The sequence below is a fragment of the Podarcis tiliguerta genome (genome assembly GCF_965153285.1).
Source record: "Podarcis tiliguerta genome assembly, chromosome: 6".
Taxonomy (NCBI): Eukaryota; Metazoa; Chordata; class Lepidosauria; order Squamata; family Lacertidae; genus Podarcis; species Podarcis tiliguerta.
This window is the reverse complement of record NC_139539.1, coordinates 54,336,259-54,350,579: the sequence shown is the minus strand read 5'-3', so window position 1 is coordinate 54,350,579 and position 14,321 is coordinate 54,336,259. Positions and strand designations below refer to the sequence as shown.

Sequence of the window (14,321 nt, the reverse complement as noted above, 5' to 3'; positions counted from 1 at the left end):
GAAGTACACACAGGAAATTCACATACCCAAATTCTGTATCATGGGGGTTCTGCTGTATCAAGACATAAAAACAGGCATCTTTTTAAAATACACAGTTCATATTGTGAAGAGGACAGTCTAGAGTCGACGAAAACACAAAAGAAATTTGGGCAAACTGAAAGCAGTTAGTCATATTGAAAGAGACAAGACTCATATTTCTCCCTAACCACAAGAATATTAATGTTCTGTGACATGGCCTGTGTGCATTGTGTGATGCCATGCAGATGCAGAATTTGGTATGGTTAGTGATAAATCAACAACTTGAAAAGATTTGTTTTATTAAAAATGAAAAGAGCAAGTCGCTAGTCCTTACAGCCATTAATATCGGTTTTCCAGAGTATGGGTTGCTGGTCAAAGTTCAGAAGCCAGCAAGGGATGTTTAGGCAGGATTTTTAGAGTGAACTTTTGCATAATATTTTGCCCTCTCCATTGCTATCAAATGGGAATAAATTATGCAAGTTCACAAATATATCCACTTTTAGAAACTTACAGAATTTAAGAAGCAGGGCTCTTATAGTCTTAATTTATATAGTCACAGGCTTGAATCCAATGGACTTGCTCCATTTTGTAAGGTGCTTTCACTTGTACATGGTCGGTCTCTGAATTTAGCTGCTGCAGTCTTGCTGAATACCTTTCCAGAGGCTTCCCTTGGCCTTTTTGGGGTGTAGAAGTGAATATGGCAAGCCCCAGAATTCTTAAGGACTCAAGCAGCAGAATTTACAAAAAACCCCACACCTTTAATAATAATAACAACAACTGGTTGTAAATGTAAAATGTTGCTATATATTCTTGGAATGTGGCCCTGTGTGTTTAAGGACAAATTAAAGAGGCACACATGTGAAGTGAAGTTGTCTTTGCTTCTCCACTCCAGTCATCCAGCCACCAGGTAACAGAGTTTCCCAAGGAAGGTTGGAGAACAATTCAAACAGGCTCCAGATTTTAATTGTTTTTACTTGATTCAGACTTTGTTGTTTGAAATGTGCTTATGATCTTTTCTGGAGTGTGTGTTTGTTTTGCTGTTACAAGGAAAGAAGAGGGGCAAACAATTCCCAACATTTGGGGCAAGTCCAGGGATTTTTTTTCTACCTGAACTCAGTTGGGCAGCATTACTATTATAAGAGAACAAGGAAGGTGTTCACGGTGAGTTCTGGCACCTATTTTTCTAGAAAAATAGCATTTGGCAAGTCTATAAAGAAGTCCAGTTTCAGTATATATTGTTTTGTGAAGCTTTAGAGTGCTAGAATGTAGAGCTTGCTAGGTCACACCGTAAGTTTTGATGTCCTCATAAAGCACTTAGTAATAAGGTCCATCAAGTTTTATGTGAGGTATGGTCTAACTCCTCTGTCTTTATGTGAAATGGTTTATGACTTGGCTAGCCATGCAAGTACGCTTTGGCAATTATGTAGGGTTTTGTTTCGGGGAGCATTTGAAAGGAAGTACAGACAACTCTCCTATGCCTTTTTGTATTTTTTACTTAAACCAGTTCAGAATTGGTGCCTTACTCATTGTTGCATAAGTTTTATTGGGAAAAGGTACAATCACTTTCCTGAAAATGTATGAATTTTCTTAAATCAGAAATGCCCCATATGGCCTACCATGTGGCTCTGGAGAAACTTGTAAGAATGCTGTGAACACAGTTGCTTTCCCCTCTTTGTCCCAGAAGCTGGAGTGGGGATATACAGTACTGACTCTGAGCATGGAGCTTGTATTTCGTAATCATATCTGTCGTTGTTGCATCACCGTTTTTTCTAATAGGGTTTCTGTACTCTTAATAGGTACATCATAAGAGAGAAATTCAGAAGATGAAACTGTTCTGTTTTCCAGCTGTGATGGAAGACATTTCATTCACTCGTTAAATCCACGGCCCCTGACCCACAATTAGCAAAGGCAATTGTTTTGCCAGAAAAAGTTGGCAATTCCGATACCTCAGTGAGAACTGGCAATATCTGTAACTCCACTGTCCTCAAAGTGAAGTGTTTATCAGTGAATTACTATGAAATGCATTGGTTGGTTATTTCCTGCAGTCAGAATCTGGAGACATTGGACTGCTAAATCAGTAGCGTTCACAAGTGCACTATGCTAGGTGCCTAGTATTGCTTGTTGGATCTGACTTAAAGCAAGAATATGCCTTTCTAATTTTGTTGTTGCTATGTTTGAATCTCCAGCTTTATTTACTTTTTTCCCAAGGTGTACTTAGGAAAATATAATGCAATCAGGGTGCCGGCAGCATTTATTTTTGCCACCTAACTTCTTTCTTGCCATTAAATCACATATTCTGTTAGTATGTGGCTTACAATATACACTATTAGAACAGAGGTAGGAGTTTGGTTAGGCTTGGTGTCAACGTTATGAAAGTAATGTAAGCAGCATGTGCAACCTTATCTAAATAGTAGTTGAAATTTCATTACTGCAGTAATGAGCTCTTTCGACTTCTATTATCCTTGCACAGCTGCCAACCAGAAATGCAGAGTCATCAAGTGAGCAGCGAGGCTAATAAATGTCAATTTCTTTTTATGAAGAAGCTACTCTATTTCTTGTAATAGAGAGTTCTTTGTATTCACAGTCCACACAAAAGGCAGCACCTGAGAGTACAGAAATACTTGGCAGTCTCTAACCAATATCCCTCCCCCTTCTTGTTTAGCGTTTCTCATCACAAATTCATATTTTTGGTGTACTAAGCTTAAATCTTGATTATGAAACTTTTGATACTTTAGTATATACAAATATAAAGTCCAATTTTAATATTAAACATTGTTAAAACCTTTAATGTTCAAAACCTCAAATCAGAAACAAAATAATTATGGTGGGTTGCTTGGCTGATTTAAAAAAAGAATTCATAGCCATAAGTAGCTTTTTGGAATGTGGTTTTCCCTCATACACAATGGTCCAGTTGGCATGTAACACTAAGCCAAACCATGGCTTAGCACAAACAACCTATTGTACAGGTCCCTGGAACAAAGATCACAGCCACAACACTCCTCCCCAGATCCAGCTGCTGTTGTTGCACCCATGGCTAAGTCATGGTTTGGCTTAATGTTGTACCTGAACCTGGGTTTGTGGTTTGACTCGTACCACAGAAACCATGAGCAGTAAACAAAGAATGAGCTTTAGCATAGCATGTGATTTGGATATATGAAAGCTTTGCTTAAATTCTAAATTATTATTGCTTCCTGCAAGCTCATAGCTCTCTTTTTTCAAAGGTTTTAGTTTATAGCAACAGAAACATGGTACTTTTCAATGATAACATTATGTAGCAATTCATTAACCTTCTAGTCAATAAGTTTTACTTTTCAGAGGACACATATAGGATTGCACTGTTAGTTCTTGGGATAGGAGTTATGCAGTGTGGGTTTATTGCACATCAGACCTGTAACATTATATGGATTTTGCAACAGCACTTGGCATCTGGGTGTAAGGCTGAGGCTGCAATCACAGGCCTATTTACTTCAAATGAAGTCCTATTGAAATCAGTGGGAATGTTCCAAGTAATGTTCAGGCTCCCACCCAAAACACACAGGCAGAGGCTGTTATTTGTAAGAAAGAGATTTTTATTCAGGCAAGTACAGGTCAGCAGCAGACACAGTGCTCAGGAGTCATGATTCAAGAGTAGGGCAAGAAGTTCAGAACTGGATGGAAGCAACAAAGATGTCCCAACAGGTTTCCCACCCCTCCCTCCAAACCTTTAACCATGAGGCATGACTCTCTCACACTGCGGAAATGTCAAGCTTACAAGCGCACATTCTGTGGGGGGTGAGTGGATCTCCTCTCACCTGTGAAGGCAGTTCCTGGTTCTAGGTGACAAAGCTGCACTTTCCTGTTCAGACACCACCTGTTCATCTCCATTGACTGATCAAAGTCCTCCTCAGCCTCCACTGAGGCTCTCCGCTCTATAGAGCATCAGAGGTCAGAGCCATCTTCCCTGCTTTCTTTTCGAAGGTCACACAGTTCATCTTTTACCTCTGTTTCTTTCTCCTCTTTCTGGGGCTGCCAATCCAAGCCCAAGCCTGACAGTGCTGTGGGGCTCATGACAAGTAAACCCAGTGAGAATTGGGCTGTAAGTCTCAAGTTTCTTTGGGAGTAAAAATCGGAGGGAGTAGCTGGTGTGACATGGCACTTACACAGGTCACAAATGGTATGTTTTCCATGATAGTAGGTTCCAGAGCTGTGTCCTCAGTGGCCATTCCATCTGGTTATGAAACATTTATGTCATTATGAAGAACTGGAACCTGAACATGTTTGCTTTCTCATTGCTTTTCCACCCTCTTTGTCCTGCAGACATGGCCTGTTTTTTTAATTTTTGTACAGCACCTAGAAAAAAGTAGCAGCAGTAGTGATGATGATGATGGTAATTAGATTTTGCGAAAGGATCTTCGAACATACTGGGGAGTATCCAATGGTGTGGAATCTGCTTCCATTTGTGTCGTGAGACTTTCCCTTCTCCCTACTACAGCCTCCCACATGCCCCCCCAGGCCTGCTCTGGAGTGTTGGGGAAACGTCAGGGCAGATTTGAGAGTGCATGAAGGCTGCAGACGAGAGAGAAATCTGTAACTCCAATGCTGGATAATAATACCCACTGTATTGTGATGCATGTTTGCTCTGGAAGCATTAAATATTTTTTTTAATTTCTCAAGAACATTGGCCTTTTACATAGAAGGGGATTCTGAAATATGTGGCACAGGCCACTGCATTTCAAAACAGTGCAGCCATTGCTTTGCTTTGGTCTGAATGGAACAAATGTTGTCATTTTCATGGTAAAAAAAAGAGTATGTGACTTTGCATTAGCAGTTGGAAGACTTTGATGTTTTAAGCCTTGAAGTCTGAGTAAAGCTAACAGTAATAGATACTCTACTGTTTTGGCTGCTCTGGGCTGCCGGGGATGATGATTTGCTTTTACCCATTTATTTGGGAAGCACAAGTGGACATCATTTCCTAAGGTTAATTACAAGGTTTTTACATTTAAAAAAGTTGACTAGAAAGCAGCTGCCCAGATAGTAAATTTATTTTTAGTCAAATACCAATATTGGAACATTTGTTTGGCTTGCAACTGATGGACAGGAAGGACTCTACAACATATCCTCCTATAACATTTCACAGATGAAAATACAGTCATACCTTGGAAGTCGAATGGAACCCATTTCGGAAGTCTGTTCAACTTCCAAAACATTCAAAAACCAAAGCGCAGCTTCTGATCGGAAGCCCCGTCAGACATTCGGCTTCCAAAAGAACGTTTGAAAACTGGAACATTCACATCCAGGTTTCGATCGTTCAGGAGCCGATTTGTTCTGGAGCCAAGGCATTCGAGATCCAAGGTACGACTGTACTTGTCATGGCTCAATTTCCAAGCCAAAGACCACTGCTTGAACTTTCCCACCCCAGCAATTTGGCACATTGCAGAAGGCTCTGCCCTGCTTTCTGTATGCTTTATTCATTCATTTCTGCATTAGACCTGTCCTCAACTGGTTTAATAGTTGATAGGATGTTCTGAGGAAGCTAAATTCTGATGAATGTACTCAAGCAACTTGCATCCTCCACAGACAAAAATAGAGATAGTGATTTATTAGGCAGAGAGAGTAGGGAATAAGGAATAAACATATGATACAGTTTAGCTGCCACTAGTTATCTGAAAGTCTTGCCCACAAAGGTTTCTCCTGAACTGGAAGGTTTCACTGGTAACTCTGACTAAAGATGACAGGAGTTAGTAGCCAATATTTTAATTTCCTGTGGAGCCATTTGAAATGATTTTTATGTTCTGAGGAGAATCAATCTATGTACCTTCAGTGGCTAAGCACAAAAAAAGAGTCTTGTGTTTTTACAGCTGAACTTAATAAACCTTAGTGTTATGAATCTGGGCTGCTACTGTTAGGAGTGCCCCACCTATTGCAGTAAGTATGTGATTATTTTAGTGCCATTCCATGCACTTTGCATAAACATCTCTTTAAAAAACAAACCATATTTGTTGGCAGTTAAATATTAAACCCAGCCTTTGGAAGTTAATATTAAACCTAGCAAGAACTGCTTAAACTCAGAACTAAATTTATATTTTAGGAAGAGGTCAGTTGGCCAGGGAGAATGTGTTAGATCTCTCTACTTGTACTTACAAGGTGTGAATGGAAAAATAAGAAGAAAATGACATGTATGTGTCCTATTAAGAATGTAAGATGCATTTCTAGCATGTGCAGTTCACATAAAGGAAAGTAGGTAACATTTTTATTACATTTAGATTCTATATGGTGCTTTTTCTGAGCGTTTGAGTAATTCTTACAACATTCCTACCAGGTAGTCTAGTATTATTATCCTCATGTATGAAAGATCTGTGGTGGAGTATAATGGTACCTGCCAATAGAATATTAATAGTCTGTCACAGCAGACTTATCAACACACTTGGTCAGTCTTCCCCATCTTGGTGCCCTCCAAATGTTTTAGGCTATAGTTCTCACCATTCCCTGCCTGCCCACCTTCGTTTGATCCAAACAACAATACTTTGAAGTTGGTTAGGAAGAGAGTTGGTGAGTAAGCTTCATGGCTAAGACTGTTATCCTAACCTCAGGTTCCCAGGAGTAAGCCCCACTTATGTACATAACTAGAGGTACCACTGTATATCAGTAGGCTTTGCTTCTGACCAGACATAGTTAAGATTGCACTACAAGTGGGGATTTGTAGCTGGTTCTTCCCAATTGTATTCTGAGCACTCTAAGTGCTCTGTTAAACTGGCTTTCAGTGTACTATCCTGTCTCTACTTTTACTCTGATTGGATGGTGACTTTGGACAGAATTATCTGGGGGCCTCTTACTAAAGGACTGAACCTAGAGCACAGCTGGAAAATTACTTCCTGTAGTTTTCTTTCAGGGTTACTTAGATGAAGTATACTGCATGCTTTGAACGCTCATAAGGACTGTTATTATTTTTTATTTTGAGTTTCAGCACTAGAGATTGGAGCGTGAGTATCCCTTGAGGAACAGAGACCACATAACATGGGAGATTTTATTTGGGCTTCATTTTGACCTGGACTGTGTTCCTCTCTATCCATGCTAGCCATGTGCTTCTTCGCCTCTATTCAACACAGGGAGGAAAGGGCCACTGCAGGATGAGAAGTATCCTGTGTATTGTATGTATGGGTTGGATGGTCTCCCAAAAGGACTCATGGAGTTTTGGTGCTGGAGCTTGAAGACCTAGTGTACAAAATAGTATAAAGCCATCACTTTTTCAGATGCATTTTGCTGCAGAAATATCTGTCTGTCTGTCTATTTGAAGCCAAGCAGAACTAGGGCAGACCAGTAGCTGGATGAGCAACCACCTAAGAAGCCAGCTCATACTAACTCAGGTAGAAAACAAGCTAATTGGGTTATTTTAATTCTTTGCAGTCTGTGTCTGTTCCCCACCCCCACACCTTTTAGGGTGGCTAGATGCAAAGAAAGGCATGGTGCCCACTTTTTAAGTAGTTATCTAGAATTGAGGGAACTTTTGCAGGTGCAACTTGTGTATGCGTGAAAATGCCACACCTATCAAAATATCCTCTTCTACACAACCATTGAAGGCGAGAATCCATCTTCCTTTGCATTCGGTTGGTAGCACGAAGTAGGGAGGTGGTTTGCTGGGTGTAACCAAGAGCAACCATGGTGATACAGTGAAGAGATGCCTTCCCACCTGTACCATTCAGCACTGGCTAAGCAGGCAGTTGCTAAGAGGATAGTGCAGGTTCCAGACATCTATGCTTGCATAGTGCTGGCTGTGGCTCCATCCCTGCCTGCTGGCTCTGAAAGATAAATGGAGGGAACTCTTGCTGTACTTTGGCCACTTGTAGTTTTGCCTAATTTACCTCCCTCACATGCTGATGCTGTTGGTTACCTTTCTCTGCCTCTGTCCTTTTCTCTTGATCTCTCCCTTTCATTTTAAAAAGAAACTCAAGCAAAGAAAATTGTGATGTCTCTGCTGTGATCCACCTTAGGCTCAATATTCCACACACACACACACAAGGTCAAATTACTGAGGCAGTACCGTTGTGTGAATGCTGCCACATGTCTATAAGTTACAATAATTTGCTGTAAATGTTAGCAACTCTGCTCCACCATTGTTTGCTTGGTATCTACTTGTTTAGATTGAATAACAGATATATGGTGAATATTTATAATCCTCTGAAGATCATTGAGATGTTCTAAATAATAATGGTGATTTACTGGAGCAATGTAAGGTTGCTTGTTAGTTATATTAAAATAGATAGCATAGCCTGCCATGATACTTTTGGTAGGACACACACATCCTCCCTCTGCACTTCAAGATGCAGATTGAACAGTTAGCAAATGCTGGAACATTTGTTTTATTTAAACAAGCTTTCTCATTTAATTTTGTGGATATACTAAATGCTCCATGTTTTTCTTTTTCTGCAGGCAGCTATAAATGGTGTTATACCACAGGAAAATGGGATTTTACAAAGGTAGGTGGCAAACTTTCTCACTATTAGTCCTTCTAGCATATGGAACAAATCATTTCTATTGTTAGTGAGCTGCTATTGGCACCAGTCGTTCCTGTATCTTGCTGTAGCTTTCAAATGTTAAAATTTCTAGATTGGAAGAGCTTAATAAATAGTGGACCAATTTTTCATCCCCCCCCCTGCATACTAATACCTTTTATTTTTGTGTCCTGTCTTTTTATGTTGTAAGCCTGTGAGCAGAGACTATCTCACTTCTAAAACTTTAAAATCTGCAACTTTTTATTGCTCAGTTTATGAAATTATTTTGCTCTGATCCAGCAGGGGCAATCTGTAAACCAGGGGGAAAGCTGAATTTGAATCATCTTTTAGGTACTGTGTGTGTAAAAAGGTGCTGTACAGAGGGAAACAAATCCCCTTCTTCCAGACATGGGGCTACTTGCATTGTGCTTCTATATCGGCACCCTGCCAAACAGATAGGTCAGTATGGTTTGGGAAGGATAGTGGGGCTAATCCCTTCTCCTTTCCTACTTAGCTCTGAAACCTCACAGCCCTGGCCATCTGTTTAGCAGAGAAGATCTTCACATTCAGTAATGCTCCTGCAGCCCACTTCAGCACACACAAAATCTCTGAATTGGGGCCAATAGAGTTTTGCATGGAAATGTATACACCTAAACACAGCACATCCATTGTTCATCTTAGCTTTGAAACTGCCCATGGCTTCAGAGTTGAGAATTGCTCTTTGTTCTCCCTGATGAGCGAGAAGGAAAAGAGGCCTCTGTATAAGAGAGAATCATAGTGCTCTATTTGTTTGTTGACCCACCCACCCTGCGCGACACACATACAATTTGGGATGCAGAACGATAGGAATTACCCTACCGGACCGTTGAGATGACAAATGTTCTAAGGCTGAAGCAGTGCAGATGTGTAAGCAACCACTCACAGCACAGTTCAAGCTGGCAACATCTGAGTTTGTTAACATTTTATGCTTTTATTTTGCACTGAAGCTTTGGGACATTTGAAACAGTATACAAAAGGTCAGCATGAACTTCCCTTCTTTTTTTAAAAAAAGAAGAGACATGAGAAGGGACAAATTTTCATCTGCCGGCTTATAAATATAAAGCTTCTTAATTTAGACATCGTGGCATGATCATAACTAACTATTTAGAATTTCCACTGAAATGTTGCCTACTTAAAACGCTCTCCCACTTCTGTGGCAACGCTCACAGTATTTTTTATAACTAAGAATAGAAGGAAAAGGTAACAGAACACTGTATTTTTGCAGAGCTACTAATATAACTCCCTGCCTATCCCTGATTAGATGCTTGTCTAAATAAAAACACTTTATATCGATCTGTTCAGTAGTTGTTTTTATATATTTATACATGCTTTCATGTTCCAAAGCTGGGGAGAAATGTATATGCCCATACTACTGTCTTCTTTTCAGCAAGAGTTGAATCAAAGACTGCTTTCAAACACATAGGGATCATAATAGGACATAGCAAATATATGGCAGGCCTAAGTCATCTAGGGCTTTCCAGAACTGATTTGTGCATTTTTTGGGGGGGGGGGGGGGACAGGAAGCCAATGAAGTCCTGAGAGCACTGGTCTAATATGCTTCTGGTGACCCTCGCAAAATGGGTTGTTGTGTTCCCTATTGGCTGCAGTCTGCTGATATTCTTTAGCATAAGATACTGTGATCATACAGAGTTTACTCTAGACGTTAAACCTGCTAAAAGAGACATATGCATTTTTATTAATGTGCAGTACCTAGTATCCATCAACTGCATTTGTAATTAATCTGTGAGGAGTTGCAGAATATTTTAAATGTGTAGTAATAAAACCCTGCAAGTCATGCCCAGGTGAAGCTGCAAGGTCTGGGATAGCACATCAAAAGAACCATTGTCTGTGTTTGTGTGTATCAGTAAGCCAGGGTTTCTGACTTATGGCTTAACATGAATGGTAGCGCTGGTGCATGGTGCCCACATGCTGCGTTTTCATTCTTACCCTGGCATGAGTGGAATGAAAAAAACAGGAAGCCTTGCCTTCCCATCATGTCTGAACTAGAGAGCATAGTTTTTCGCTGCCTAACAAACCATGATCTATTAGCTATTGACAAACCATCTTTTAAGATGGGGTAGTGATTGTGGCTTATTGGGGAGTAACAAACCATGATATCTGGTTCAGACATAATGGGAAAGCAGGTTCATTTGCATATGTTACTCACACACAAGAGAATAGCAAAGTGGGAGTGTTGCACCCATATGCTGCTTATCCATGTCAAACCACAATAAGCCAGAAATCCTGCCTTATCTTTACATGTGTTACTTTTTGTAGTAGGGTTTCACCCTTTCTATTTAGAGTGAGTTTGCTGAATCGCTCATGGGATATCTTGGGCAGGAGGAATTGCTCAGTCACCAGTTGTAGTCTGGCAAATATTGTATTTAATAAACATTTAGCTTTAATATTTTAAAGATGACTGCAAAAAATAGGGCCAACCAAGTGAGTGCTGGTTGTAAAGGTGGTTTTTCATCCCTTTTATAGCTGGAATGGTACCTTAAAAATGCATTAAGTCTAAAGGCACCCAGAGTAGAAAAGATAGTCCAAATCCTGACAACTTGATGAACTATTTCAGGATGCTGGAGGAATTCATTTTAATTCATTTCAGGCATGCTAGAATCAGAATGTCTTGAACAAGAGCAGCATGCATGCTACTTGAACTCTAGCTTCTGCACCATTCCTGGTTTCAATCCCAAGATATGTTCAGAGAACCCAAAAAAGTTGTTCTAACAAACTAACTGCCTGTGTTTTCCTAAAAGCCTATGTATGTATGTTTCCCTCCCCAGTGAATATAGTGGAGAGACTTCACAAGGGCCAGCCTATGGTCCCGCTAGCCATCCTTCCTCCTCATCGTCAACACCTTCTTCATCTTCTGCATTTCGCCATGTAGTGCCATCCAGACAGATAGTGGAAAGACAACCACGAATGCTTGACTTCAGGGTTGAGTACAGAGACCGAAATGTGGATGTAGTACTTGAAGACAGTTCAACTGTTGGTAAGAAAACTATTGCAAGAAGGGACTGACAAAATTAAAATGGATGTGTTCCTAAACTACAGTGCAAGTTCATTTCTTTGAGTGGCTTGTGGGGAGAGAGGATGTTTGAAAGCACCACTTTTAAAGCCAGTGATGCTCTGCCTGTTTGAGTAGGGGGAATGGGGGCCAGTTCTTTGAGTGAACAAATCAACATGACAAACAGGACATAAATTTTCTTGCTGCACAACAGTGATGGGGGCCCAGAAATGTGATAATCTCCAGGGAGAGTAGCGTCTAAGACGCAAAAGAAGTTTCTAAAATTCTTCCCTTGTTGAAGCAGCATCATTGGAGCCTTTCTTTTTTTTGCAAAATAAGGGACTCTTTTCTTTCTTTCTTAAAATTTATCATTATCTCTTTGGTACTCCTAAAAAGCCTCAAAGATAACTAAGCAGTACCAGTTTGACTCTCAGTGAATTTACTCTCTTCTTAAGTCACTTTATATAAACTGGAAACATATGGGATTTACTAAATAATATTTCTGTGACTTGAGAATATAACTAGAGACATCCATAGTCTGTATAATCCCTTTGGCCAAATAATTTTGGAGGAGAATACAATTGTTTTCCTGTTTTGTTTGTTAAGAACATCGTTCAATGATCTCTGATCACTGAGGTGACATATAAACATTTCCTTTAAAAAAATGTATTCAGATTATGATAACATATTTGGATTGTTATTATTCAATGCATAAATACACCTATAATTTTCTAATTTCTGTACATGTATTAAATGACAAATTAGTCTCTGCCTACAGTCTAATAGATGCAATATAATGGAAAAAGGATTGGGGTAGGAGAGGAAAGACAACATTGGAGCAGCTTCTCCACTGGCCAAGACCAGGTTTGTCTTCTTGGCCTGCTCTTCCTGGGATGCAGGGGGTGGAGCCTACCAGTGGCCCTTGGTCCCCTGACCTGTAGCAGAGGCCAGAGCATGATTTCCCTTTGGTGCTTAGTGTATTTCAAAACCATCTGTGTATTGCTTATAGTATTTGCCCTACATCAGCTAAGGTGAAGCATCTTAAAACTTGTAATATATGATCAAAGAGTGACATCTAGTGGCATGTTCTAATTATTGGCTGAGCATGTACTTGTTTGGTCAGTCTTTATTTCCCCCTCCCAGTCCCACCCCCCTTACTATGCTCAATTCTCCACCTCATTTAGTTGTTTGAACTTTTTTTTTTTTATGGGGGACACGATTTCATAATTTCTGCTGGCTCACTATCCTTCACCTTCTTTTTGCAGATGAGAGAACAATATTCAATATGCACAACTCTCATTAGGATGGTGCCTAGAGCAACAATATTTAGCCAGTCCTAATACTTTGATAAAGTTAAAAAGGTGCCCCTGATTAATGAGGCAGCAGGTTTTCGAATTTTTGTAAGGGTCTTCAGTACAAGGCTTTAATCTGAGAAAGAGGGGAGGCGGCAAGATCTGCCTTAAGAGGCATTCATGCTTGTGTGTGAAAAGGAGAAGCCTCTTTGCACAGGGTGGTTGCTGCAACACATCTTAAAACAAAGGGTTGGATCCAGAGAAACACTCACAGGAAGGGTGGGTGGAAGGTGACTTTACACCCCTCTTCTCTCCACTGAGCCCCCTGAAAAGGCTTTTCTAAAGGTTGGGGTTCCTACTCAGACCACTTAGGGTGGTCTAGCCTAGCCTGTGATGGAGAGGGAATGGGGAATCACTGAAAATCACATTAATTCACCTTCTGTACTTGGTTTTTGGGGATCCCTCTCTTTAGCCCCCGTACCACAGTTCTCCCCCTGAGTGGAATCTTCTGATCTTCAGGAGAGGCTTTTTCAGGGCTGCTAAGAGACCCAAATCGTACATTATAATCCTAGATTGATTTGGTGGGGAGGATGACTTGGTGATTTCAGCCTGTGTGTGCTGGCTTTTATTCATGTGCATCTTATTTTAAACATTACAGTTATTGTGGGGATTGCCCAGGAGTGCCATAAGTGGAGAAGGTATGCTCAGTGGGCAGATTAGACAAGGCATAATCTTGCCTTTCGCCCTCCACCACTTGTAGATAGGGAGAAAGTAAAGGTGGATACAGTCCAAACCAGGGACTGCTTTGTTTTGGTATATTGCCCAACTAGTAATTAAGATAGTATATTAATCCAATGTATCATTAGAATATTATTCCAGATGGTGGTATTTGGTTCAGTAGCTGAACTTCACAGGAGGATGTAGGTATTGTTACTGAATCACAAACACACAAATTTACGTTTTACTTTATCTGGATAATTTTTTATATTTATTTCCCTTCTTCCCACAGTGTAAAGTCACCACGGTTACATCCGCCTTTTTTTTTTTTTTTAAAAAAAGCAAAATAACAATACCTGTAACCTGGAGTGGGGGGGGGGGGGAGAGAACCTCGAAGATGCTTCCGATATGGAGAACACATTGAATAGACAATAGAAAACCAGGGAAACCTTTCCTTTGGCTTTTGGATTAAAGAACGACCAGTCTTCCTCTTGCTTCATTGCAATATTACATGGACATACTTATGAGATATGTGAAAAAATCAGACACTTCATTTGCACCTCTTAAATGCCACTGTAGAATCCCTTTTTTAGCTAATCTTTTGTTATTATAACACCAACACTGTTCTGGACCCCTCCATCTGCGTTGTGCTCAAGGCCCATTTTGCCATTACATGTACGCAAACCTAGATTTGCCATCAAGTGCACCCTCCAGCAGGCCACTCAGATCCCCAATGAGCGTGGCTTGATGATGCACATGTTTACAACTATGTACATG

The 14,321-nt window shown here is 40.3% G+C and overlaps 1 protein-coding gene across 1 annotated transcript in view; it reads left to right on the top strand.

Moving 5' to 3' along the window:
- Positions 1-14,321, top strand: part of FAF1 (Fas associated factor 1) — a 170,040-nt gene that overhangs the window by 16,078 nt on the left and 139,641 nt on the right. The window contains exons 3-4 of the mRNA XM_083447860.1: positions 8,425-8,471; positions 11,312-11,520. Of these exons, the coding sequence (XP_083303986.1) occupies positions 8,425-8,471; positions 11,312-11,520 (256 nt within the window). The remainder of the gene's footprint in view (positions 1-8,424; positions 8,472-11,311; positions 11,521-14,321) is intronic.